The sequence below is a fragment of the Cyprinodon variegatus genome, unplaced genomic scaffold, assembly GCF_000732505.1.
Source record: "Cyprinodon variegatus isolate N-32 unplaced genomic scaffold, C_variegatus-1.0 Scaffold187, whole genome shotgun sequence".
Lineage (NCBI taxonomy): Eukaryota > Metazoa > Chordata > Actinopteri > Cyprinodontiformes > Cyprinodontidae > Cyprinodon > Cyprinodon variegatus.
Window position 1 is genome coordinate 893,608 of NW_015150640.1, and position 11,393 is coordinate 905,000.

Genomic DNA, 11,393 nt, shown 5'->3' on the forward strand with positions numbered 1-11,393 from the left:
TAAAGTAGAATTAAAACTGAAAAAAAAATTCAAAGTGTCGGTAAAATATGTTAGAATAGATTTTACATCAGTGAAATTTTGAAGAATCCCTATAATTAGTCTCTCTGTAGTACATAAAGGGGGGGGGGGGGGGGCATTTTAAAGCAGCTTTTACCTATTTAGGCCTCAGGTATGCTGCATCTGGCTTTGAAAGGGCATAAGTCCAGTAACTCTAAGATTAATAGATCTGCTTAAGACCCTCAGACGGGCCCTGGGATGGCTAATTGGGAGGACCTGGCCAATGCCTTGTGGACCTGACTTAATTTTGGGCCCCAAGGGCTGTTGATTTTTTGAATAATTCAGTGTTCTACCAGGAGTGGATCAAGTGTGCTAGTACCACCATCACTGGGCTCCCTCCGCCTACACTGGCAGCTTTAATTCTCTGTGCACCCTGACGTAACACATAGATGATTGCACTCAAATGCTCAATGGTGTCTGAAAGTTGGAGAGTAAAAAGAGCAAGGACGGCATGAAGAAAACCACAATTAAAGAGGAAAGCTATGGAAATGAGCTCAAGGTCTGATACGTTCAAAGACATCGATAAAATAGGTAGGGCAAGATGTTGAACTTTGCATGCAAATCACTGAACATGTTAATTATTAAGTCTTTTATTGTGTGGTGTTGTGGCACATAATTTAAAGGTTACCAAACCAACTTGACTATTACCATAGAGAGCATTCTGCTCTCTATGGTTTCTACTGCTGTCGCACTGTGTGGTGTGGAGGCTGCAGCACCTCAGACTAGAAGAACATAAGAAGAGTGGTGAGAACAGCAGAGAAGATCATAGGGGCTTGTCTTCCCTCCATAAAGACATTTCATCCCAGCACTCCGTGTCCGAGCCCGAAACATTATCAATGACCCCAGAGACTGTTCTATAACTATAGTTTTTTATTTATTGACTGTGCAATATTCTGTGCAATATATATGAATAGAATAGTCATACCACTACCTCACCGTTGTTCCATACCTACTACACTTTAACGTAAAAGTAAATCCACCTGTATATAAGCCATCCGGATTGTACATATTTTTATTTCTTAATTTTTTTATTTCTTATTTTTATTTTGTTTTTCATCATGTGCGATACATGTACACTTGCACCTTAATCCTTATTTATCTTAATATACTGTATATAATTGGATATACTGTATATATATATTGCTTATTCTTCATGCACCTTCTTCTTTAACCTCTATGCCAATAAGTGACGAGTGAATTTCTCCGCTGTAAGATCAATAAAGCTCATCTAATCAAATCTAATTCTCTCTGTTGCCCTCTGGGAAGAGGGTTCGCATTATCTGCTGCAGGTCCAGCAGCTTCTGTAACAGCTTTTTCCCCGCTTCCTGTTGTTCACTGTTGAAAAGCTGTATGCATCGAAGTTTCGTTTTGTATACACTGTGTATTCAATATGACAATAAAGTTTGTCTAAGTCTAAGTGGTCACATAAGTCGGCTTTGGCCCCAAGAAAGTTAAGAAAGGTAGTCTATAACACTGGATAAAAAAATACAGACTAAAACAACACTGATATTAACAGTTACTAACAGGCTTGCTAAGTTACATCACATTTAATTTATATTTAAATGTATGTAAGAATTATGGCAGCAATCAGAATTAGGGTTTTATTTAAATGAGAGTAAACTTGGACTCAAAATGAAAGGAAAACATTAAGGATTTGCAGAGTATTTAAGAATGACTCACATTATTCAGCGGATATGAACATTTACAAAAAGAAACATCTGGTTTGCATTGTATGGCAATATTTACAGCTTCTTCTATTCCAACTATTAAGGTTTTCTCATTCAAGCAAAGCTGAGAATCACGTGAGACTTGATGCCAGATCTGTTGTTACAAAAAACTAAAGGTATAATATTACACAACAGCATTTTCTATGAGTAAATGATAAATATTTAAGACAGAAACATGAACTCTGGCGGTTAAAGGAAGAAACAGTTTTAACGTCACAGCTCAGAAACAAGGTGAAATGAAAAACAAATTTACAGATTACTTGGCAGATTAACAATTTAGGATGGGATTTTTTTTACATTTATTTCTCTGGGGAGCTTGGATCGTCTTCCTCTGAGTTGTGTTCTTCTCCTTCTGTCTCCTCTTGGTTTAGTGTGTGATCTGCTCCTGTTGAAGGTGAACTCTGGGACGGCCTTAGGAGATACTCCAGCTCCTCCGCACTGATGGCCACCTTCTCTGGGATCAACCACCTCTTCAAGTGTTCCAGAGCACTAAATAAAACAGCAATTAATTGTTTATTTTGTCAACATCCACCCCCCCTTAACATACATATTTTTATAATAAAATTTTTAGTACGTTTTTTTGTGTATAAAATGTCTTAGAAGAGAAAAATCTAATAAGCTCTGTTTTTTTTTACCATTTTAGTGAAATAAGATCGAGTAGACAGTGAACGTGTTTGTGCAAATTGTACAATGATGAGAAAATTAAAGGTGTTAATCATTTTTATTCAAACACAATAGTTTTTCCCCAGTTTTGGGTTTTAATCGGGTTGGAAGTTATATGTTCAACCAATCTTTTGGTTAAACCCACCTATCTAAATTTTTTTTGTGTTTTTACCAATCTATATTTATACTAGGGCAAACCAATACAAATTAGTAACATTAGCCAAAATACTTGTGTTTTATTGCAACTTTTAAAGGTCTAAGGGGGGCTTTGAACCAACAACCCTGGGATTGGAAGTTAAACTCTTAAATCTCATGCCACTAGGAATAACCCCTCCTCAGATTTTGATCATTACATTCTTCAATCTAACCAAACCAGTTTTAACCAAGTAGATTGGTTGGAAAAACAACCAATCTATTATTAGAATAAATCCAAACTCTATCCAACTGTCCTACAAACTCCCACATCTTGACTGAACACAGAGGCTCTTTAAATGTTCTGGGCGAGCTGAACCACTTCCTGAAGCGGTCACCTGGTATGGTGGCTAGTGAGGCTTCGGACATCATCTATTTTGGCTCCTCCCCCAAATGAAGCAAGCCTCGATACGCGCCTCACGGAAACGCCCCCTCATGTATTCGACTCATGCCTCGGCTCATCTCATAACATCACTACTTCAAAGGTTTGTTAGCGTCATGAGGAGCAAGAAACACAGCAGACAGGTCAGAGAGAGAGAGAGTTATGGAGAATAATATCAAATGGTTTGGAAACTGAAAGGCCTCGCAAGGAGAACATTAAATCAAATGAGCAGCCAGGAGAGCCATGGTAACTGAGGAGCTGCTGTGATTCACAGGTCTGGTGGGAAATACAACTACCGATCGCACCGATCACTAATCTGGCCTTCCAGGAAAATTGGAAAAAGGAAAGATTGCTAAAAACCTAAATATAAAAAAAATAATTATTGTTTTGAGATTAGATATACCGTCATTTTCAGACTATAAGCAGCGACTTTTCCCCCATTTTTTGACCTTGCGGCTTATATAACAATGCTGCTTATCTATGGACCTTTACAGCTAACGGCCACTAGGGTAATACCTAAATCTATGGATTTTACCATCCACCATGTTGACGTCACATTTGCTTCAACACACAAGTACGGTAGCCGCGTGAAGCCGCGTGAACTTCTACCGCGAGTGGTACAAGACAGAACGACAGCGAGAAAGACGGACATTAAACATAAAAAACCTGCGGCTTATAGTCCGGTGCAGCTTGTGTATATGTACAAACATGCATGCAATGCATGTATGCTAAATTGCATGTATGCAAACATGCATTGCATGCAATTTAGCTTCTGCGGCTTATATTCAGGTGCGGCTAATAGTCCGAAAATTATGGTAAACCATGTGAGGCACGACAAACCTGTAGAAGGAGGTGCTCTGGACAGATATGACCTGACCTGACCTTAACATCTACATCCAAGCCAATGCATGTGAAGGACAACTATCACTCTGAACATACCGATTCCACAGTGCAACACGGCAGAGGCAGCATCATGGAATAGAGATGCTCGTCTTCAGCATGGACAGAGAAGATGGTCCGAGTGCATGAGGAGATTCATGGAGCTAAATAAAGTAAAAAGGCTGGAAAAGACTTAACCTTAAGAGGAGGTTTACCTCCCTGGAGGAGAACAACCCTGAACATCCAGTCTGAGCTACTGGCTCATGCTCAGGAGGTTTAGATCAATTCTTACTCATGTGCTGACTATGGCCCAATCAAAGCACAGAATAAAATGTTACTAGATGAGGAAAGTTTCAGAGGCATTAATGTTTTATAAGGCATTGTCTGTGAGGCCAACAGCTTCCTAGGTAAGCCACCCGGATAACTTTTAAATTGAGTTTTTCTCAAAACACTCGACTGTTACATTGAACAAAAAAGTGAGGTATTCTGGAGATACAGAGATTCAAACACGTGGAATAATGCCAAACTCCTATATCCTACCTCTCATCCATGTCATCACTTTGGAAGAGCTCAGAGGTCTGGGCATCATGCAGAAATCGATCCCAGAATTCTTTCCGAGCTTGAGACAACGAGCGCAGCATGTCTCTGGACGTGACATCGCTGGACTGACCCTTTAGCTTTTTCAGGCGGTTTTCTGTGTGAAAATGTAGACAAAACGTATGTTTTTACATCTTGAATCAAGTCTTTGAGACTCCGGTGAACATCAGTGAAAATAACGATCTAATAATGGAGAAAATATTCAACATTTGTTTTTTCTTTAACTTCTTTAGATATGGATGAAAAAATTTAAATTTTCCAAGTAGTTTTACCTACTTCATGTTGCCAAGAAGGCTCTATTCAAGGGATATCTTTAAAGGCTGCTATTAAATGTTAAAGTATTTGTTTCTAAGGTAACAAATCTGAACATCATGTTTGATAGAATAAGATATCTTTAGTTGAACATGTTAGAAATATGAACACTCCTCCCGTTAAACTCAACAAGTGTTCACATCCCTGCTGGTTCTGCAGTCTTTTATTTCCCATGAATCAGGGGTCTCCAACTTGCTGCCCGTGGCACCAAGGGGCTCTCAATGACCACATGGGGGGCCGTTTGCATCTTCTGGCTAAGCTTTGGTAGGATTTTATTCTGTTGCTCTTCTTTAATAGTAATTTTTAGAGCATTTCATCATATTAATCATATAGAGCGGGGGTCTGCGACCCCTAGGGGGCCCACGGAGGTACTGCTGATGAGTGAAAGACATCTTCTGGCTCCATTTATCTGTTTACTACAGAATGTTGAATTCGTGATAATGTGTACTTAAAGACATTTCAATTAGATTAAAAAATTTCAGGGAGGAATATAAAAAAAGTCTAATCAACCAAAACTTTTGCGACCCCCATGCACTACCTCCGTGGACCCCCTAGGGGTCACGGACCCCTCTTAAAGACCTACAATCTAGACTATTAATAACAAGAGATGAAAAGCAGCTCCAGACTAAATGAGGGTGTGGTGATGTCACGAGTACGCTTCTGTTCCAATTGACCCAGATTTATTCTGCGTGCTCCCGTTCTCCCCAAGTTCATACTTTTCTGTGCTTCTCAAGAACATACTTGGCGAGGAAATGAGTCCATAATCCCGTTTTTATGAACTGAGAAACGGCCAACAATTCGCTCTCCAACTACACATCTGTAACGGTCACCAATAATCTGTGAAGATTCTTATGTCAACCGTTGCGTATATTAGCCGCGACATATGAACCAAGATGCTATGACCAAAAACATTTGATTGACAGATGACCGTTGATATATAATCAGACCCCCCCCCCCAAATGATTTTAAGACAGGATTTCTTTTTAAATAGAAATTTCCTAAATTTTGGGACAATATCGTCTGATGAGTACATTTAAGGCCAATTTATGCCTCTGACGCATAGCCTCTGCAACCGTCAAATCTGTCTCTGTGCGCGACCACGCCCCCGCGTAGAGGTTCTGCAACCGTCGTTGCGCACCTCAAAAAACCTGACTATACTTCGGACAGTCGCAAATCCACGCAGACCTCGAGCGGAAGTGCACAGACAAAAAGCTGCTGTGATTGGTCCTGGGTATGCCTTTGCGGCTGTCTGTGTGGTTGTCCTTTTGGATTCGGTGCCAAAGCGCCATTTTTAAAAACCGAGGGTCAAGTACGACGAAAGGTTTCACTCCCGCCGGCGCCGCAGAATTTCTCGTGACCATCCGCCGAAGTTCCCAAGAGTTCTCGAACAGGCTCCCCCTTGCGCTTTGGCGGGAAACTGCTGTGCGTCCCTAGAAGTTCCAGACCAACGGTGCAAAAGCATACCAGCAAAACTGGTTTGCGACCCAACCAAAGCGACATTTGATGTGTGCGGTTGCAGAAGTATAATCTGCCCTTTATATACATGTTTAAGCCAGAATGATTTGACATTTAAATATGACTTCCCTACTACTTTAAACTCTAAACAAGCTTCAGTCTAAACAGTGCATAAATTCTTCTTTTGAATCATTACTTTAAATTTAACCTCCACATGAGTTCTTGTTATTATTTGTAAGGTCTTAATGCTGTTTTAGGTGAAGTGTGCCATAGAAATTACCTAAACTGGCTAAGTAAGACTCAGAGTCGTCCATGGGTGCCCACTGGGCGCTGGGAGAACCGGTGTTGGTCCCATTCACTTGTGCGCTGGCCTGGACTTCAGGGTGGGCTGCTGGATGGAATGAGTCTGTGAAGTCCGGGGTGCTTTCAAGAGCCTGGACTTCCGGCAGACTGGAGCAGATCTTGGACCACAGCTCTCCACTAGACTGAACTTCCTGATCGTCGAAGTCGTCAACCATCCTGGTCCAGTCAGGCCACTAGACAGAGATCAGTATTAGATCAGAACTTCCCTTTAATAAGGGAACCGACGAGTGTAGCTGTTTAGGAGTCTAACCTCCATGGATGCTTTTGCATCTGAGCTGTTCTTCAAACTAATTAGCGCTGCTGCAACATAAATGAAGTAGCGTTAAGGAACGCGTCTTACCTGTAGATATTAAGTGGTTGATGTCTATTTATGATGATTTATGAAGTTAAAAAAAATGAAGTTTAGCTTTAGCAGCTAACTGTGCCGTCCAACCGATTCTTTAAATCACAGGTAGAATCTGATTGGCCGTCACAGCCGTCAATCAAATGTTCTTGGGATTTCATTGGAGAATTACACATTACGTAAAACAAACGTTCGAACAACCCGAGGTTCCAGCTCGTACGTCAATATCTCCGCCATATTGGGAGAGTCAATTGTAATATTTACAAGTTTACATTTCAAGAGGTTAACATTCATGTAATGGCGGCGAGAAATACGAAGCTAAAGGCATTTTGTTGCTCTAAACATACATTAAAACCACAATTAATAACGAAAATAAAAACCTTTACCTTGTTTATCCTTTAAACACCTGCATTTCATACAGACAATGCAACCATGCAATGGAGCTTTACATCAGAATAACTGAACATATCACCATCTAGATATAGGTAGAGTAAACCATACATCTAGAAATGTATTTTTTAAAACTGTTCATACAAAACAACCATTACCAAGTAGGGCAAGTGATAATAGACACCGAAAAGCAGAAAAATAGTTCATAAAATTAAAAGTGCAAAGCTGTGCAATGTTCAATAGTCTAAGGCTGTTTCTTAAGTTGGTCTAACATTAACCATCTTTTTCTTAATTACTGATTTTAATTGATTTAGAATTATTTTTGAAGAAAATAAGATCAAACTAAATACAACGCTGATTTGATTATTTAGGTAAATATAGGCTGATTTTTACACCATGCATTTTTCTGTTAGTTGCATAATTTATTTTAGTTATCTTTACTCCAAAAAAAAAAAAAATATGATTATATTATTATTATTACAACAGAAAACCAAAGTTCCAAGCGGACCTCTGAGCGTGAAGGTTGCCACTCACAACATGGTGGACGATGCAATATATCGCTTTTCTATTGGGTAACAAAGCCAGTATGGAGGACGCCTGTGTGCTTCAGCTCCTATTGGATAAAGGCTACTTCACGTCAGATCACTGTCAGGAAGTGCGTCTCACTTTAAAGTGACGGTGACCAACTTCCAAGGTAAACAATTGTTCATACCTAATTTACTTACAATACACCTTAAACTTAACGGAACATATTATTTCCTTAATAGTACTGTCATTCCACAATTTTGCTGTAAAGTTTAGCTCTAATTTAATCGCTCGCTAGCAGTCAGTTGCATTAAGGTTGTATTAATATTCTTTGGTTTAGGCTGACTGAGAATACCGCAAACAGACTGTTTCTGCACCTTCTTTATTGGCGCTTTCAGTGAGTAAAGCTGTGTGACTGCAGCGATTTCCAAATGTGTTCCTGCAGGAGATCTGGGAGATGAAAGCTGTCCTGCGTTTGGCAGCAGTGGCGGTCCCGATGGGTGTCCTGCTGTCCCGCACCATGGCGTGGATGTCAAGCGGAAAAACGCACCCAGACCTCATCAGTAGACTCAGAGGTAAAGGATCGATGGGGTTAGAGAAGGAACGAGGGCAAAACGATGAAAAGTCTGTGCGTTGTTTCTCTCTCTCTGATGTATATATATATATATATATATATATATATATATATATATATATATACACACACACACACACTACCGTTCAAAAGTTTGGGGCCACATTGAAATGTCCTTATTTTTTAAGGAAAAGCACTGTACTTTTCAATGAAGATAACTTTAAACTAGTCTTAACTTTAAAGAAATACTATACATTGCTATTGTGGTAAATGATTATTCTAGCTGCAAATGTCTGGTTTTTGGTGCAATATCTACATAGGTGTATATTTACAGCACCTATCACTCCAGTGTTCAAATGGTACAATGTGTTTGCTCATTGGCTCAGAAGGCTAATTGATGATTAGAAAACCCTTGTGCAATCATGTTCACACATCTGAAAACAGTTTAGCTCGTTACAGAAGCTACAAAACTGACCTTCCTTTGAGCAGATTGAGTTTCTGGAGCATCACATTTGTTGGGTCAATTAAACGCTCAAAATGGCCAGAAAAAGAGAACTTTCATCTGAAACTCGACAGTCTATTCTTGTTCTTAGAAGTGAAGGCTATTGCATGCGAGAAATTGCTAAGGAACTGAAGATTTCCTACAACAGTGTGTACTACCCCCTTCAGAGGACAGCACAAACAGGCTACTGTGGGTACTATTTAATGAAGATGCCAGTTGGGGACCTGTGAGGCGTCAAACTAGAGACCCTAATGTCCTTATCTTCTTGCTCAGTTGTGCAACGTGGCCTCCCACTTCTTTTTCTACTCTGGTTACAGCCTGCCTATTACTGGAGTTGTGACCAGTCCATTTTTACATTTCTTCATTGAGAAATATATTTACTAGTTCTATAGATTTCTGTGTGTTTTATCATTTATTTTTCTTTTTTAAAACGATAATAACAAAATTGCTTGGTGAAAAGAATTTACACTCCACAAACATCTGCCGTTAAAAATGTATCTGTGTACAAGAAGAATTTCTTGAGGTAAAAGCAAAATATTGTGTTGATTTCTAGAAAAGACTCAAAATATTTTAATAACCAGACACACAAATACAGTAATCCTATCAGAAACAAAAATAAACAAAAATAATTTAGATGTATTTTTAATTATTATAGAATTATTTTAATTATTATAACATTATTATAGCATTTTGGTTATATAATTTAGAGCAAACACTGATGCTATATCCTTTAACCTCAGGTCCTACTATGTATGCAGAACTAGGTAAATTTTTTTAAACTATGTACATTATTGGTACGTTAAAAATAAAAAAAGTTAGTTGAATTCAAATTAAGTTCTTGTTTCAAAGCTATGTCCTGTTTTGTAAGGTGTCAATGAATTACATCTTTACTCAAGTAGCCCTCATGAATACCTCCCATTTTAACACATATGAAGAAAATCCTATCATAATTAACAGTCAAATAAATAATCTGAGGTCCTGTAAATTCTCTTCGTGCACTTTATTACAATAATTTATTACTCAACAGATGTAATTGATGAAGAAATTAGGATATAATTGGTACAAAGTAAGCAAATTGTTGCAAGCCTGAGCAGGGATTGAACCTGCATCCTCGGAGTTCCTCAAGGGTGCTTTTTTTCCTCTTTACAGGAAAACACTACTATTGTTATACATGCTGCTGTTTCAACCTTTCCTATTTTCCCGTTTGCTTTCCTATTGTCTCACCCTCCTTTCCTTCAGATCACAGGGTCATCAAGAGCGACAGAGTATTCGATGCAATGCTGGCCACTGACAGAGGACTTTACTCCAAGGACTACCCTTATGCAGACTCTCCACAGACAATAGGTAATCGCTTTGCTTTAACTTTGTTAAATACACTGGTCCATCTCAGTAAATTATAAATTAATATAAAATGTATTTTTATGACCAAGTTAAATCTAAAACTCATAACATGTTCAATCATTTTAAGTCTTTGTTCACCTTGGAATGTATGTGGCTCATCGTGAGGGGTCGTTGAGAAAGTTTTCAGGTTAATCTGAATGTGATATGTGTGCATGAATCGTGCAAATCAGTGGTGGTTCTAGGGTATATTTGCAAGGGGGACCAGGGGGGTGCCAGTGTTTTTCATGGTGGTCCAGAACAAAGGAATAACTAAACAAACCTGGGAAGAGTTCCTCATTTATTAGATTTATTGAGCTACGGAGTCAAGGTTGCAGACTAACAAATGAAATATTTGATCCTATCTTTGTACGACTGAAACTTCAAGCTAACTGCATTTTCTAATTACTGTTGAAGTTAACTGTAAAAGCAAAATAGTACATTTGGTTAAATTGTCCTTAATTTGAGCATTTAATGAAGATATGAAAAAGGAATGAGTAATCTTGCTCTTAAAAATAAGATAAATACTTTTTTAATGGAGTTGTTTTGTTTGTTTTTTCTTATTTTAAACATATATAATCTCTATTGGCAAATTCTCTAACTTGCATGTTAAAATCAAGGGAAACTAAAATTATAAAAAAAAATGCACTTAATTATATTTCAATTTTTTAGTTTATGTTTTCAATACATGGGAGATAGATGGGGCTGGGAGCAGTTCTACAGGGGCACTGGCACCTGTTGGCCCCCATCTAAACCTGCCCATGTTGCAAATCTGAGGGTGAATGATGTGAGCAATACTCTTTAAGAGGACAGTTTCAACAGAAAATGTGTCACATGAGTTTGTCAAGTTTGATGATTATGGCTTAAAGGTATTTCAAACCTCAAATTTAGATTCTCATTCAATTAGATTAGAAAATAAAAAACAAAACAAACAAAAAAATTACTGGATTAATTGCTATCTCTAATTTATCCAGCCTTATGAGAATTATTACTTTTTTTTGTCTTGTGATGGTTTGGGAATCTTTCCAGGTGTACCCTTCCTATTGACCACTAAA

General features: G+C 38.5%; 2 protein-coding genes across 3 annotated transcripts in view; one reads left to right on the top strand and one right to left on the bottom strand.

Annotated features, from left to right (window-relative positions):
• Positions 1-1,394: 1,394 nt before the first annotated feature.
• On the bottom strand, positions 1,395-7,091 carry LOC107087561 (chromosome unknown open reading frame, human C15orf57). The gene is made up of 4 exons (XM_015379209.1): positions 6,968-7,091; positions 6,545-6,800; positions 4,441-4,594; positions 1,395-2,273 (listed from the first exon to the last, which is right to left on the bottom strand). Exons 2-4 carry the CDS (start codon positions 6,780-6,782, stop codon positions 2,084-2,086), a joined length of 582 nt encoding a protein of 193 aa, XP_015234695.1. The 5' UTR covers positions 6,783-6,800; positions 6,968-7,091; the 3' UTR covers positions 1,395-2,083.
• Positions 7,092-7,984: 893 nt separating this feature from the next.
• The window catches only part of LOC107087568 (protein-L-isoaspartate(D-aspartate) O-methyltransferase-like), an 8,696-nt gene continuing 5,287 nt past the window's right edge, over positions 7,985-11,393 (top strand). For both annotated transcript variants that reach the window (XM_015379215.1, XM_015379216.1), the window contains exons 1-3: positions 7,985-8,054; positions 8,331-8,460; positions 10,201-10,305. In XM_015379215.1, the coding sequence (XP_015234701.1) occupies positions 8,343-8,460; positions 10,201-10,305 (223 nt within the window). In that variant the 5' untranslated portion in view covers positions 7,985-8,054; positions 8,331-8,342. The remainder of the gene's footprint in view (positions 8,055-8,330; positions 8,461-10,200; positions 10,306-11,393) is intronic.

What these genes read in the sequence shown, in the direction of transcription:
- LOC107087561 (XM_015379209.1), bottom strand. Translation starts at nt 6,782, where the DNA reads ATGGTTGACGACTTCGACGATCAGGAAGTTCAGTCTAGTGGAGAGCTG. An exon ending in GTCTTACTTAGCCAGTTTAG is followed by an intron (nt 4,595 to 6,544) that starts GTAATTTCTATG and finishes ATTTTCACACAG; the next exon opens with AAAACCGCCTGAAAAAGCTA. An exon ending in AGTGATGACATGGATGAGAG is followed by an intron (nt 2,274 to 4,440) that starts GTAGGATATAGG and finishes TGTTTTATTTAG; the next exon opens with TGCTCTGGAACACTTGAAGA.